Source organism: Myxine glutinosa, chromosome 2 (assembly GCF_964187855.1).
Source record: "Myxine glutinosa chromosome 2, kmMyxGlut1.1, whole genome shotgun sequence".
Taxonomy (NCBI): domain Eukaryota; kingdom Metazoa; phylum Chordata; class Myxini; order Myxiniformes; family Myxinidae; genus Myxine; species Myxine glutinosa.
The window spans coordinates 197367838-197384942 of NC_136262.1; the positions used below are offsets into that span (position 1 = coordinate 197367838).

The 17105-nt window shown below is 43.8% G+C and overlaps 2 protein-coding genes across 4 annotated transcripts in view; both read right to left on the minus strand.

Annotated features, from left to right (window-relative positions):
- Positions 1-8614, minus strand: part of LOC137420957 (uncharacterized) — a 41084-nt gene extending 32470 nt beyond the window's left edge. For 2 of the 3 annotated variants that reach the window (XM_078772151.1, XM_078772150.1), the window contains exons 1-2: positions 8245-8614; positions 6645-6785 (exon numbers count right to left, since the gene is read on the minus strand). In XM_078772151.1, the coding sequence (XP_078628277.1) occupies positions 6645-6785; positions 8245-8543 (440 nt within the window). In that variant the 5' untranslated portion in view covers positions 8544-8614. Of the gene's footprint in view, positions 1-6644; positions 6786-8018; positions 8085-8244 lie in introns of those variants that run through there. The other variant, XM_078772152.1, reaches the window with a different exon arrangement.
- Positions 8615-11350: 2736 nt separating this feature from the next.
- LOC144890699 (uncharacterized) overlaps positions 11351-17105 on the minus strand; it is a 45665-nt gene continuing 39910 nt past the window's right edge. The window contains exon 3 of the mRNA XM_078772156.1: positions 11351-11923. Within this exon, the coding sequence (XP_078628282.1) occupies positions 11595-11923 (329 nt within the window). The 3' untranslated portion in view covers positions 11351-11594. The remainder of the gene's footprint in view (positions 11924-17105) is intronic.

The following is a 17105-nucleotide window of genomic DNA, read 5'->3' on the forward strand; positions in this document are numbered from 1 at the left end:
GAATCACAGTGGGATCGCACACCTGTCTGCTCCGAGCATTTTGTTAACAGTAAGTAAGAACATGTTTCATTGTATAACCATACAATTACTATAATCATTAATGATATTGAATACAATACATACATTTGAACAAATGGAGGGCACTTAATCAATCAGGTCCATAACATTAACACAAGCAGCTTTAAAAAATACATGTTTGTTTAATATATTAATACCTTGGATCGAATCAAGTGGACGTCATTCAGTTCTTTGTGTAGGATTTGTCGCACCCATCCATCTTGGTACAACCTGTATGCCTCGAGGGATTTATACTTCTTCAACTCATCTTTGGTATAGGCCGATTTGCTGAACAACAGGTAGTTGATCACGTCGATGTGGGTCACCTGAGGCCACTTGCTCACATTCTTCTCAAATTGATCATTTGATAGACCATAAGGGTCACACCCAATGACAGAAATCTTCTCTTTGTAACGAACAAGAACGTCCGGGGGGAGCGTCTCTTGGTAGCCAAGGTTGGCACTCGCACTGCTAGCCATACTCAAGCCTGGATCTACCGTATCCTTACGTACACTCCAAGTCTGTTCTACAGGTAGTTGGTTGCAGGTTGACCCACTGCCCAGGTGTTCACCAGTTCACTGGTCCACGGCAAACTTAAACCGAATGTTCTGTGTTTGTTGGGCAACAATACGTAATATAAACTAGATGGCACCACACTCCACATGAACGTGACAAAACAAACAAAATTACTTTATAAAACAGACTTTTTGCGATCCGCATTCACCATAAACCAACGCAACAAATCAATATCAGCGCACACGGACAGATTAGCTTGGGTATCAAAATGGCCGCCGCGCAATGCGAGATGGGTAATTTGTGACCAGTGAAAACAAAGGATTGAGGGACACAGGAGCACATCAATCTTTGATGCTTGAAGGCATTTTGCCATTGTCAGAGAAGACGGCAACTGGTGTTAGCGTTCGTTTACAGGGGGTTGGTGGCTATGTTAGAGCCCCACTTCATGTCATCCATTTGCAGTCTGATTTGGTGTCAGGACCGGTCACCGTAGGTTTACAAGCCACTCTTCCTGTAGAAGGAATATCTTTTGTTATCGGGAATGATTTGGCCAGTGGTCAAGTCTCTGGTAACCCGATGTTTGTTGAAAAGCCTCGCATGGAAAATAACACTGCACGGTTAGAGCAGAAGATTCCGGGTATCTTTCCCTCCTGTGCCGCGACTCGTGCTATGGGTAGGAAGCACTCTGAAGAGAAGAGGAAGGTACTGACGTCACGCTTTGCACCGGCACGTCTTGTCAGGTACCCAAAAACTAAGAGTCAGCACACACAAGTCATGGATGGAGGCAATGTTGGCAAGCTCTTTGTAGGAGGACTGAACTTCAAAACAAGGGAAGTTGTTCTGGACTCTGTCTTCGGCCAATATGGACCACTCTTGGAAGTGCGGCTGATAAAAGATAGGGAGACGCAAAAGTCAAGAAGGTTTGGCTTTGTCACGTTTGAAAACACAAAGGACGCCAAAGATGCAGAAAAGAATTTGAATGGCAAGGATTTGGATGGTCGGACCATAACAGTAGGGAAGGCAGGCCATGGGCGTCGAAGGGGCTACGGAGGAAGAAAACGTGGAGGTAGCTTCAGGGGTGGCTATGGCTCCCGGGGTGGGAGTGGTAGTTTTGGTGGTGGCCGCAGTCGAGATTACTATGGAGGCTCCCAGAGTTACGGCAGCTCCTGCACGGATGATTATCAGGGTAGTGGCCGAGAAGGAGACCGCTATTCCCGTGACTACAGCGACAAGCTCCCCAACCGTGATTATTATGAAAGTTAGGAAGAGTTTGAAGCACTGAATGCTGCGGAGCAGCCTAGCCAAGATTCCTATACAGATTAACCGTGAACTCCACGTTCCTAAAGGCGTCCATGTAGTGAATACTTCCAGGCCTCACCACCCAACCACCATGAAACCTGGCTCTCAGGTCGGCCTCCCTTAAAAAAGTGCTATGGATTTGCTTGACTTTGGATTTTTGATCACAACCCCTTAACCTTCATTCAAACAATGAAAAATAAAAATCAGAGGTTGATGAGATGGAGTTTGGCTTTACAGGAGTTCAACTTGGAGATTGAGCATGTAAAGTGCAGGGACAATGTCGTGGCGGATGCTTTGTCCAGAGTGAACTAACTTTGGAGATCTCTGTAGGTTGTTTGAAGTTTTGTTGCTTTATTTTTGGGAAATAGTGATTAATCGTTGCTCATGGGAATTGATGATTTGGGTGTGAGTTTACTTTTGTTTGTTGGGAGAATTTTGCCGACAAAGAAAGTTTTCACTATGTTCAAACTTTCTTTCTTGAGGGGGGGGGGGGGGAAGTGTTACGGATTCGTCACTTCCGTTGTGGTGGTTTGCATCCACTGTAAATATTTCTGATTCCATGTATTATTATTGTTGTCATTTAAAGGGAATAGATATTTCTAGTTTCAAAAGTTAAAAATTAATGTTAAAAGAAACAGGAAACCGGATCGGGAACCGGACGACAAACCGGCAGAAGACGAGGAGAAAAAAGGGCGGAGCGAAGTAAAGTCGGACAAGAAGCTGGTTGCTTTGCGGTCTGGATCGAACGTTGTCGAGCAAGAGTCACGAGTGAACTTTGGGTTTCCTGGGAAAAGGGATTCCTGCGATTGAGTTGTTATCGCTGTGACTGATCAACCTGCGTGTCAGGTTTGGCGTTGGATTCCGAGGAATCATCGTCGGGTCGTTGCGTCTCGAGAATGCGCCGTCGGCCATTTTGACTCACGCGCTTTGCTCATCGCGAAAGGTCTTTGCTTCGCGTCAGCCGTTTTCACCATTTAGACGTCTATCTGGGATGTGTGTGTGCAACACGGATTTTGAAGGCAAACCTGAGGTTCGCCGATTTGGAGCTGTAAAACATCCATACCAGAGGGTGTGATTTCCCAGACGCCTTGAGTGCGCTTTTAGGCAGCTTTGGGCCGCTTGACTCTTTGCGCTGCTTTGGCCGCGTACGCCTTTGTGCAGTTTTGGCGGCGTGACTGGGCCCGTTATCTGAACGGGATTCTGTTTTCGATTCGACATTGCTCTGACGATCGCTGGAGGGGATCAACTTTGAGCTTGAAGATGGGAATATAGAGACATTGGGGAATGTTCTTTTTTCACTCACTTGGAGCACAGTGAGTTACCTTATATTAGCTGATGGTACCATCATAAGATATACATTGGTTGTACTTTTGATTCCTATTATTGTTGTATTGTTATTCTTGTGTGATTTTTAATACAATATTTGTTTGTTGGTAACAATTGGTGTGGTTTCACCATTGTTTTTGACACAGGATAACACACTTTTCTGCCCTGACTCCTCTCGGGGCTCGGAGGTACACCGTGACCAGGGGGTCGGGGAGGAGCACGTAACACTACATACTCTCAGGCTATGTCCCCTGGTCCTATCACTGGAGGTGTCGTGCCAAATTTTGAGGTACCGGAGCCCCACAAAAATGTCGGCCGTGACGTCATCGCCAGATCTTATCTACCGTCACATCAAGTTTTAACATGACACTAATCATTTAAGTCCCCAAAATGAGTGAGAAATAAAATACACACATTTTACCATTATAAACAAAAGATTCACAAACACACACACACACACACACACACACACACACACACACACACACACACACACACACACACACACACACACACACACACACACACACACACACACACACACATCCCCTTCTAATAAAAAGTCACAGTTTTTTGACAAATCCATGCATTAAAAAAAATAAAGACAAGTTTTTATTATTATTATTATTACTAGGGCATGCCCGTACTATATATATGCCCGTACTATATATCTATCTAAAATTATATCCCCCCCCTCTATTTACATGAAATGGTTTGGTCCATTCGCAACGCCAAAGCGAACGGCGAACGGCTTGCGAGTACAGTGACAATCCCCCCCCTCTATTTACATGAATGGTTTGGTCCATTCGCAACGACCACAGAACCCCCCCCTCTATTTACATGAAATGGTTCGGTCCAAAGCGAACGGCTTCCGGAGTTTGGTAAAGAAATCGCCATCGCGTACACAAACGCGCAGGAAAGCGAATGAATCGCAAATTCGTTTTTATTAGTTTTAAAACATCGTTTAACGCCAACATAGCGCCAACATAGTTTGCAAACGTGAAATAAATGAATACGCTCTCAAATGTGCCATCCGAGGCAGAGTGTGTCCGCCACGTTCGGCACACGCGCTAGTTCGCTGCTCTCTGATTGGTTGAATCGTTTTTTGGACATCGCTCGGTAAGTAATTGTCCGATTAATATGAAACCTTGAAAAGGCACATCCTCGGGTCCCCAGCAATATACCTGGCAAGTTAAAAGTATATCGGACCCGTGGTTGTCGAGAAACAGCGGTCACAGACAAACACACAGACAGACACACACACAGAGATTGCTGGAATTATAGATAGATAATTATTATTATTATTATTATTATTACTAGCCGAGTACCTGCCCTACCGGCGACCCTATGGGCGTCGTTGTTCCAAGCGTACAACACATTTTTTAACATCTCTTATTGGAGGATATTTTCTGCTGATACAACTGATTTGACTTGGATTTCTTGATTATTTCCTTTGGTAATATTGCTGGATCTCTGTTCAACTTAGGTGGCCTTGGTTTTTGAAGTATCTCAATTTTCCAGAAAAAAACAAATATCAACCGTCACCCTATAGAACAACACCCCCGACCAAACCACACTCACCTCTTCCCCCCTCATCCCCCTTCCACAATCTCCTCAAAATCCCTCTTCAACCGTCACACTCGCTAACAATACCCACGACCACCCTACACCATCCCTCTACAATCCCCCTTCAACCGTCACCCTAGCTAACAATACCCATGCCATCCCCACACCTCCTTTACCCCCTTCCACCATCCCCTTACAACCCCCCTTCAACCGTCACCCTAGCTAACAATACCCACGACCACCCTACACCATCCCTCTACAATCCCCCTTCAACCGTCACCCTAGCTAACAATACCCACGCCAACCCCACAACTCCCCCCTCCCCCCACCCTCCCCGCCACCATCTCCTCAAAATCCCCCAATAAACCGTCACCCTAACTAACAATACCCACGACAACCCCACAACTCCCCCCCCCCCCCCCAACCTCCCCTCCACCATTTCCTCAAAATCCCCCACTAAACCGTCACCCTAACTAACAATACCGAACCGAACAGCATCATTCATCATTTCAATCACAAATGAATACTATACTATTCATATATCAAAATATAATGTTAAATCACGATTGCATTGACATATTATCAAACCAGCGAACCGTCGTCATCTGTTCGCTTCCGGATTCGGGAGCAAGGTCCGTGTCGATTGCATTTCAAAATCACAACTGCATCGAGGAATTTCCGAAACCTCCTACCTACCTTACGACACCTGCTGGGACCCCAAAACGTTCCACAGAAGGTTATTATATTTCCTTTCAGTAAAATATGCACTATGATGGTTCCTAAACGCTGTCCCCGTCATGTGACCAGATCCTCAGCTCCGATTGGTTTGTGGGGACATACGGACAGACAAACGCTGTTCCCGATGGCATTGCCCTACACCCACAGGCTACGCTGTAAAAAAAATTCCTCAACTCTCCGTCCCTCCAATCCTCCCGGGCGATCCTGGGTGGTGTATTTGTCACTAGGATGACGTAAAAATGTGGAGAATAATAATAATATGAAAATAAAATTATAAACAGCAGGTGGGAAAAATATGGAAACTGAATCCACGGGACGTAGCAATGCAAACAAAATTAATCTTGATTAGCAAAGAAACCGTCCTTACCTTATGGACATGTTAATTTCCCCAGAATGTGTATTTTAGTACGAGTTTTAATGCCCCCACCTTGAGTGGCACTACTGGCACTCCTCCCTATACAAACTATATGCGTTCCATGAAAGTAGTGTATATAGCACAAATGATATTCCCATAGACAGTGTTATAAATTGAAGATGCGTTTGTGGGGGGCTGATGTTCGGTCACCATATGCAACCAAACCAAACTGAATACAAAAGACAACTCTGTAAATCAATATGGAACATCATAAATAAATAGCCCCAAGTGGGCTGACGGAATGTATTGGGGATTTTTTTTTTTTTTTTGTATACAAGATCGAGGCTCGGGTAAGAGCTAACATTAATGACAAAAAAAAAGCCGGACACATAAGACAAAATAAAGGGAGCGGGAGAGAGGGGGAAGCACACGAGTACAACATTTGAGAGCAGGGACATCGGGAGATCTCTGGGAGGGAGAGGGCTTCGGGGGAGGAGGCATGGGAATGGGGGTAAATCAGGGCAATTGGTTGGTAAATAAGGGACGAGTAAGGATCTGAAGTTTGGGGGGAATATATAATCTACTTGGGTTTGAATACAAAATGCTTAGCACCACACATAAGCAGTCATGTCAGAGTTTATCTGTCAATATGGAAAGTACAAAAAAGATATTCACAACTCTCAAAGTCATCAATCCCGGTACTGACCCAACTAATTTTAAAGTAATAACTGTATTGCCAGGAGCTCCATGCAGAGAACCATAACATTCATCAATGTCCAACCCTCACCGGACAGAGATGAGATTGAGCATCCAATGGACACGGACCTGCTGTATTCCTCCTCGTGGCACTGAGCCTACAAAGGCCAGGTTGAGTTGTTGATCTTGGCTCAGAAGGTATTCGGCAGCATTTTGGTGTGGAAGTGGTGGGCTGCAGAAGCAAAGAAAAACAAACAAGTCACAAACTTAAAAAGCAATGGATCCATCCTAAAAATGAGAAATAGCTTTAAAAAAAGGAACAAGATCTCTTGTCAAAACATTACCATGGACCATAACCAAAAAGGGGCAGTGTGCATTAATCACATGAATTTGGAAACGATGAAAAGCATTCTTGGACAGGACCGTTTCAAACGTAATGTCCTCACCAGTTAGACAAAATGGTTGATCCAAAGATAAAATAAGTAGTGTACAGTAACTATTGGGGATGCCTCTTTGTGGTGGTTGTACCACCCAATGAAAGTCCATGGCCAAATATTCGCCATTTTCCCCGGATATGTCAGAGCGCCGATCAGTCCCTATGGACCGGCCCTTTCCCTTTTGTCTGTCTCCCTCTCTATTTCTCTCTCTAACTCTATCTTGGCCCTGACGTTGTGAAGGCGGGGGTAACACCATCCTGGATCTGGGAGATCCTGGGAGATAGATCAGTGGGGTCTACACCGCGAGCTTGTTCGAGAGAACTGTCCGGGTCCACACAACGAGTGTACAAAATGGGTCAGAGCTGCATTCTCTCCTTGATCAATTCATGCCATCTCAAACGCCAACCCTGGCTCCGAGTTTTCTAATATGTAAAAGTTTACAAGTCAGTGCTCCTGGAAAATTTCAGTTGTTGAAGATCTTTTTTCTGCAGTATACTAGTCAACAAAGTACATGGGATTTGAAACTAAAAGGCAAAGACTATAGAGTGTCATGAGGATTATCGAGTGTCATGAAGACCATGCAATGTAGCATCACGAGGCAAATGTTGATATGGGAGAACCAAACAGGCCGATCTGGATTGTAAATTCGTTCATTGGTTTTCCACAGGCAGGGTGAGTGTCCCATCCCTCGGATGCACGCTAAACTGCCGTTTCGTCTGCCGAAATTACTTGGTGGACAGTGAAGATCCCACGGTGTCCTTCACGAAGAGTAGGCAAGCTATCACCGGCATCCTGTCCAAATTACAAATTCCTGCTCTCGCCTACAGAGGGCATTGCTTCAGTGAAAAACGCCGAAGATACAAGAAAATACTGCAAAACTATAACTGAAAATAAGCCTCCACTCAATAAAAAAAAAACCTGAGAGAAAATATTGATAAAAACAAACAGAATATCATATAAAGCTGGTAAGAAAAAACAAATTTTCAGAAACAGGAAAATAAAACCAAATAATGATGGACATCAGTGACCTCAACACCACATGATGTGCAAAGAACAAGCAGGACGAGGTGCACAGTTTCAGGCGGTGCATTCGTGAAGGAGCATTGGTTACCACTCCTGATTCTGGCTTCTGCTTGTATTTTTTACGATGTTCGTGCAAACTACGCAACTTTAGCCCTTACAATTTTAACTATATAAATTTCACGGAAAAACAAATTACAGACAGAAACATTCTGAGGACGAGTGGCCACTTACCAAAAACCCGTGCTTTTCCAGAAATGCGTCAGGGTACCCGGGCTTGACTTGCAGTCTGCGTCAGCATCGATAAAATACGGGCTATAGATGTGACTTTTTACGGCTAAGCCAGTTATAGTTAGTAGTAGTAGTACAGGAATCAGATCGAATTTAAATGAATTCATAATTATTAACCGGAAGAGCGTACGAACTCCGACAAACACTTCCAATGAAACTTCCACCAATTCCTTACATCGTGTCCCGTCCTCTTCTTTATTTCCCATCGATTCCTTTATCTTAGGCTTTTCTTGTACACCCATTCGGCGTATACTCAGATGAATCGGTTTGAAGAAAAAAAATCCTATTCGATACTGGGTAGTTGTACAGTGCGTCACGTGATGGATATTCACATACACCGCTTAGAATGCATCAGCGAAATTCATTCCTGGTGTGCCTTCCGTTTGTTGTTTGTTTGCGGGTTGTTTACTGCTGGTTATAATCAATCATGAAGAATACTGTATGACGTGTATGTGAATAGAGAGTTTTCAGAGCTATCCCATAATGCCGTGCGCGCCGCCATTTTGGTTGTATTCACTTACTGCAATGTAAGATTAGGCTAATTATTTGGCCTTGTTCGATTGTGTTTTCATACCTTTCCAGGTTGCAAACCACTCTGTAAGCAAAATCCAAAACAAAAAGCTGATCGGGCCATGGTGAATGAGTTGGCAGGTGCAGCATTACGGAGGTACAGCATTACGGAGTATACAAGGAACGTGCCCCACAACAGTTTCCAGAAGATTTAAGTAATATAAAATGGAGAGGATTCTGATTGTAATCAGGAGCCAGAAGACTTGGCCAAGATCAGAAGAGGTGGTCGATATGTCAGAAGGCGAGTTTTAAGACTAAGAGTTGTAAGGTCCAAAACTAAGGTCTAAGTCTAAGACAAAGGCTCGTGGAAGAGATAGGATACAGAACACATCAGGGCAACATAGGAAAGAACAACAGGAGAAAGGGGAAACTCCAACGGCAGCGCTGAAGGAGAAAGTCGACGGAGATGGACAACCTGGGGATGCAGGTAACGATGGAGATGGGAAGGGTAGGTGGAGGATGGAGGGGGGAGGACGAGGAGGGCTAGACAGGGAGAGAAGGAGGAGGAGGAGAGGGGAGGATTCCTTAATTTTTCTTAACATTTCCTAATAGCGGAAATTGGGTCGTGATAAAAAAGAAGCTTGTGTGAATATTATTGGCCAATCAGCGGAGTCCTTTCAGAGAACCATTGGGCATTGCGGATTCGAAAGACATTGAGAGCTCATCTCAGCACATGCACAGCTTCAGATGTTCTTTACCATGCAACCATCAGGACAATTGAGTGAAGTAAGCTTGGTGTTGGCTTCACAGTTAAGGTTGCTGGCTTAAGGTCTTGAGTTCAAGCCCCTGTCTTGCTACTACAAAAACGTCAGGTGGGTTGACTCATCCTTTCTGGGTCGGGAAATGAGTACCACCTTACTGGGAAGAATGAGCCATTCGAGGACCCTGCGTTGGAGACTTTGCGACCCGTCCAGAATTGTGCCCAATGGTCAAGAAACTGCTTTGGCAGCCCTATTTTTTTTTTGTATACTGAATCGAGGCTCGTGAAAGAGCTGACATTTACTTCACAAACAAATCAACCAGACAAACAAAATATATAAAAAGAGGGAGCGGAAGACAAGAGAAGGGAAAGCACACAAACACTTGAGTCATGCATCTGAAGATCTGAATATCTGAATATCATCTGAATAGCTAAAAGGAGAAGTGTGTGTGTGTGTGTGTGTGTGTATGTGTGTGTGTGTGTGTGTGTGTGTGTGTGTGTGTGTGTGTGTGTGTGTGTGTGTGTGTGTGTGTGTGTGTGTGTGTGTGTGTGTGTGTGTGTGTGTGTGTGTGTGTGTGTGTGTGTTATCTACTTTCACCGCTTGCTTGGATTAACCAGAAATGCTACTAACTCGATACCTCTCATCCATGGATATTTTTCGTATTTCCCATATTTGTGCGAGTCCGATTAGCATTCCGGAACACAAAAATTACACTTAACCATTCTGAAATTGCCACTCTTTATTTTATATGCTGAAAATAATGTTTGAAATACTATTTGACTTACACATTAGGTCCAAGCAAAGGCAGGTTAAAAGTGCCAGTTTGTTGAAGGGAGTCACTGAAAACACACACAGAGCATGTGTGAAATGCCTCGTCAGCATTAATACGTCAGTGAGAAAGTCCTGTATTACGGATAAAGAATAGTGGCAGGGCAGAACTAACTGCCAGTCACCGATACTTGAAGAAAATATACTTTCCAAATCATCTGGATGAAATCAAACCGGAAGTTGATCGAGGTGTACGCTAACCGCTGTGGGAATCAAGGAGAAGCTGATGTTTTAAGCCTTAACTCTTCGCCTAAGGAGCTCCTATTTAACCATTTCTGACAGGTTTGTTGTAAAATAATCAGATCTACAACAGGGTTTCAGGTGAGTTTAATCTGTATCGAAAACCAACAATACCTGAAAGAGAATTAGCAATCATAGGATCAACAACAACAACAGCATGCATTTTAAGGCCATTTTCCCTGCTAGAGCGGGGGTTAGCCTTGCGGTCCCCATGACAATCTTCTCCATTTTGCCCTATTTTCTGCATCTCTCCTTGTTAACCCCCTTGCCCGCATTTCTTCTTCCACCGTCTTTAGCCAAGTCTTTCTCGGTCTTCCCCATTCTCCACTTCCTTCTACATTAACTTCCATCACTCTTCTCAACCAGTCACTTTCATCCTTCCTCAACACATGACCAAACCATCTCAACCTGTTCCTCTTCACAGCATCAATCACAGGCAATATTCCCATCATCTTTCGCAATTCATCATTTGTCTTCCTCTCTCTCTCAACGATACTCCGCACATCCATCGAACCATTCGCATTTCCACCCTTTCCAGCCTTCGTTGCTGCTCTACGTTCATTACCCATGAACATTACCCATGCAGTGCAAAGACACCACATTACCTATGAGCTATCCTGTTAGCCCAATGACAACTTAAGATGAGAAGAGATAAAATCATTTAAAACCAGAAAAATCTGAAAATTGAAGCAGTCTTTTTAAAACAGAGGTTGATGTTGTAATCTGCCCATCAAATTACCTTTATTCTTTTACATTGATCTAAGGTTCATGGAGAAGCTTGCACATGAATCATGTGACAAAGACATGTGTACATCCACATGAATTACAAGGACATGATTAGAATGGGTGAATACATATAGTCAATGAGATTTGAACCCTAGTTTCCAAACATAATGAGCCAACAACCTAAACAGCAATGCAAACCAAGTAATCTTCCTTTTGTCTCATCATTGTCTATCCTTGAGGAGGCCCTCTCATCATCATTGTCTTCCAGGCATCAATCACAGTGTACGAGTACCATACAAATCCACAAATTCCAACGTAGCTTGCTAATGCTAGCTTATTCAGCTTCCACTCTGGTTGCAAATAATTTGAAATCAAACTCGCTATCTTTTCAATTGCCCTCCTGTTCTCATTACAGGAGTGAAATCCTGCGTTTTCAGAGAAGAAGCAGTCGTGCGTGTCCAGGACGTTGTTTTGTGGAACATGTGCACGGCTGTGAAGATCCATGTATGCTGTTTGAGGTGGAAAGTGATTCATTACCACCATGATGACCATTTGATCTGTAAAAGGAACAAATGCACTGTTAGACAAGCCACAAACTCTCAATCACGGAAGTGAAAGAAAATGCTGGAAATTCAGAAAGATATGAGTTTGGAGAGAGTTAATGAGGTAAAGGAGGGGTAGAAAAGATCATGGTTGTAGATCATGGGGCGGTATCCCGAGATGGTGCTGATGAGCTGCCTTGAAGCCCTGGAAGGAAGAATGGGATCTATGGAGGGAAGAATGGAATACTTTTGTTTCTTTCCTACCATCTGACACAAAGGGCAGATGCATATTCAGATAAGGTCATCAAAACTGATGGAAGTAATACTACACTTCACCAAGATGTTTCTGCTGCAGCCATGGTTATGCACTCTTTCCTCCAGCTCCTCATATACCGCTTCCTTTTGTCTCTTCACACCGCACTGAAGAGCAACTGCTTGGGTATTCTGTGGTTAGAGTTGTGGCACACATGTCCTAACCACCTCAGCCTGCAGATAATAATAATCTACCAGATAAAAAAGTGTGTTTTTGTACAGATGTCTGTCCCCTTCATAAGGATAGGTTTTAAAGGCCAATCTGTTAGCACGAATGTGTGTTCACTATGATCTATTTTTGAGGACAAAACAAACTTGAAAAACATTTTTCATAAAAGTGTAATTGTCTCTTCTATTGGAATTGTAGACGGTGGCTTGCAAACCGAGCATCAAGGGCGGTGTACAGAAGCGTTTTTAAAAATAACAATAAATACAAGGCTCAGGGAGGTGAATTTCTCTGCACGTGATGTGCAACGCACGTAGAGTAAAATGACTGTTCATTTACATCCGTATGATGTCTAATAAATAAAGAAGATATAAGCACATGTGACACTAGGCCGAGGCTTCGAACTTTTGCACACTCAAGAGCCTACACCGTCGATTAAACTGTTCCTACTCATCATATATGAGTGACTTTTTACTAGTAATATAATAATATGTTCCCTTACAAGGAACTTCCTACAGGAGGAGGCCATTTGGCCCATCAATGCCTGTGCTGTTATTACCAACCTATGGTTGTTTGTTTGTTCTCTGTTGCATGCAAGGCTGCATGGGTGACGTGGTCTAAAAGATGATGAAGAATGTCGGTGGCAGCAGACAAAATTAGTTTTAAAAAATAGCCTTCGGTGTAAAGGGAAGAATCGAACAACGAAAAAGCCTTTACCTCTCCAAAATATTTATATTTAAAAAGTAAGACATAAATGGGCCCTCATATTCAGTATACCACGTACATCAACTTGCCACCACCACCTGACACGACACCAAAAAGCAAATGTGCAATCTAACCTACAGCACCAGTCATTGTGAATCCCAATAATTTCATCAAATACTAATTCAGTGTACTTAGACTCGATCAATATATGGAGCATGCTGGGAGCATGGAAGAGAACATGCATCTCGCACACGTTGCAATGCTGCCAGTGGTATGCACCACAGGGCACTGAAAGGAAGACATCTTTAAGGCAGAAACGGCATATTCATGAGTGAAGGGAAAATAAACTTTTTTCCATGGTACATTGACTCCTTTAGATCAATTAATTACCTCCGCCACCAAAGGTGGGTGGAGGTTATGTTTTCATCCCTGTCTGTCTGTTTGTCCGTTTGTAAACAAAATATCTCACAAAATTGTGGAACGGATTCGGACGAAATTTGGCAGAGATGTGGCGTATGTGACACGGACAAAATGATTATATTTTGATGAAGATCCGGATCTGGATACTAGAATTTTTGAAGTGATTCTTCACCATTGGGAGAGAGGGCCAAAAACGATACATAGCAGGATATCTCAAAAAGTTGTAGATGGATTCAGATGAAATTTGGTGCAGAGGTTGGGTATGGGACAAGGTCGAAATGATTAGATTTTGGTAAAGATTCGGATCTGGATACGATTTAAAAAAAACATTTGAAGTGATTCCTCACCATTGAGATGTGGGGCCTAAAACGATATATATCATGATATCTCAAAACGCTGTGTACGACTTATGTCAAAACTTGGTGGATGAGTTGACTAGGTGACAAAACAAGCCAATTCGATTTTGGTTCAGGTCCAGAAGCAGATCCAGCCTACTTGCGGGATACAAAATAAACTATTCAGCCTGGCAGAGGTATTTCATCCACTGAATTCCTCTCTAGGTCATTTATGCACAGTCTCTTGTCCACTTTGTGTTGTCTAACCACACCAAACAGCAGTTTGACTAATGTACAGCACCCTCCACCAGTATTGGAACAGTGTTGTCAATTTTTTTGCTATTGCTATATATTCAAGAAATTTGGATTTGAGATCAAAAGATGAATATGAGGCAAGACTACAGAAGGTCAGCTATTATTTCTTCGTATTTATATGCTTCTTCTTTTTTTTGCCATTGCAGAACAATAGTAATTTTATGTTTAGGCCCCCCATTTTAGGTAAGCATAAGTATTGGAACAAATGACTGACTGGGGTATCTTGTTCCATTCCATTGATTGTTCACACATAAAAGAGCTGTGAATGTCTTGTCTTGGTTTTATCCTTTGATTTCTTCCTTGGGAGTCAGTCAGTATAACCAACTTGAAGACCAGAGAACTGTCTATGAAAGAAAAGCAAGTAATTTGGAAGCTGAAAGAACAGAATAATTCAAATGGACCCATAGCACAAATTTTGGGCATAGCCAAAACAACAATTTGGAATATCTTGAAAAAGAAAGAAACCACGAGTGTACTTAACAATGGACAACGGCCAGGTCGGCCTAGAAAAACTGCAGTTGATGCCAGAAAAATCATCTGCGTTGCAAAGAAAAACCCTAAAACAACTGTCATTGACATCACCAACAACCTCCAGAGTGCAGGGGTGAAAGTATCACAATCTACCGTTCGCAGAAAACTTCAACAGCAGAATTACAAAGGCTACACCACAAGATGCAAATCTCTCATCAACACAAAAAATAGAAAGGCCAGATTAGAATTTGCCAAGAAGTACAGAGGTGAGCCAGTAGAGTTTTGGAACAAAGTTTTATGGACAGATAAGACCAAGATAAACCTTTACCAAAGTGATGGAAAGGTGATAGTGTGGAGAAAGGAAGGAACTGCATATGATCCATAGCATACTACCTCATCTGTGAAGCATGGTGGAGGAAGTGTCATGGCTTGGGCTTCCATGGCTGTCTCTGGAACTGGCTCACTCATCTTTATTGATGATGTAACGAATGATGGCAGCAGCAGAATGAATTCACAAGTGTACAGAAACATTTTCTCTCTCTGTGTACAAGAAAATTCCTCTAAACTCATTGGGCTGCGATACATCGTGCAGCAAGAATATGACCCACGATACACTGTCAACCCAACCAAGGAGTTCATCGTGGGGGAAAGTGGGAGGTTTTCGACTGGTGAAGTCAATCTTCTGATTCAAACACAATGGAGCATGCATTTCACTTGCTGAAGAGGAGACTAAAGTGAGAAACCACCCAAAACAAACAACAACTGAAAATGGCTGCAGTAAAGGCTGGAGAAGCATCTCATAAGAAAATACCGTAAGTTTGGTGATGTCACTGGGTCACAGGTTCAGTGCAGTTATTGATACTTTTATAGTTATTGATACTATATACTATATATATATATATATATATATATATATATATATATATATATATATATAGTGTTGCGGATATGGGATTTGCATCCATCCATATCCGCTTGTAAATATTCCCCTATTTCCTCAATACTTCCCAACTCTCCCCAATCCCCCATTCCCCATTCCCGAGTCCCATTTTCTGTAAACAACACTCTGTAGACCCGACCTCCCCCTATTTCCCCCATTAAATGTCGCATCCAGGTCCACCGCATCTCATGTAGACAACTATAGGACATCTTGCTAGTTATTCTTAGTCTATGTCAGTTAAGGATTCGTTTCCATTAATTCTGACCCTTCGTTGCACCAGAATGTGATTGTATGGCACCGTTAGGAAGTTTAGGACCTCCCAATACCTCCCCGCAGCTCTTCCTCACAGTTCTCTTCAACAACAACAACAACAACAACAACGAGCGCAGGGAGTGCGCGTCCTCACTCTGGCTTGGTAGGAGTGGTGGGAGGACACCAGGCCTTCCCAACGAGCCGCCATCAGACATGTGCTCGACGGGGTTACCAAACAGGGGCAGAACATGGCTCCCTGTCGGCTCCTCGTCAAGGGCGGAGCCTGGTAACCCCCGCACCCAATGGAAGCGGCGGACCGGCCCCAGTTGGGGCGGAACCAACCAGCCGAGGGCGTGTCACTCCCCGTTGAGCATGCGCAGTAGAGAGAGAGGTGACGTCAGATGCGCGCTGAGCTTGAAGCAAGGAAGACGTACCCTCCGAGCGCTGTGAGACCTCCCTGCATCTTTGGACTGTGCTTTATCCTGTCCCCGAGCCAAGGTGCACCTTGTGCCATCGACCTACCTGTCCATTCCTGCCATCAACCCCTGTGTGAGTCTACCTTGTCCGTTTGTCCGTGGTCTGTCTGGGTATAAATAAGCCTGTATTTAAGTGCCCATCTCTTCTGTGTCTTTATCTCACTCTACCTTGTAATCTACCCCTTTTCTCCACCACTGTAATTACACCCTCCTCCGGAGGTCTTGAGAACTGTACCCCCTTGCGTCGTTTCATCTTTCCCAGTCGTCGTGTCCTTTCTATCATTGATTTAGCATAGCGCGATTTGGCCAACGTTATCATCGGGTGTAGCTTGTTAATGGTTCGAACTACGGGTGACTAAACCCGCTCGGTAACCTAAAACCGTAGCTCGAACGGCCGTCTCTTCCCTGTCTCACGACCGAGCGTTGCACTCAGGCCCCGGGAAGGCCCATTCCGACTTTCTGGCCCGAATACCCTGGCGGCGCTGCGGGCGGGAGAGAGCGTTGGGACGACCAGGAATGGAGAGTGGTTAGTAGAAGGAGCGGCGGGTTGATCTCCGCAGGGCAACGAGGGAAGCCCTCTCCGGTTCCGTAACAATTGGTGTCAGGAGTGGGATTTCGAGTCCCGCACTAAAAATTTTGTGCTTTTTGTGGAAAATTTGGTCAAAATTGGAGCACCCGATATTTAGTTGAAAAAATAAAATAAAATAATAATAATAAAATTTGTAAGTCGCGCTATGGGAGATCAAGACGGCTGGGTTCCGGTAGAGGAGAGTGAGGCAGGGTCGATCCAGGACCAAATTGAGGG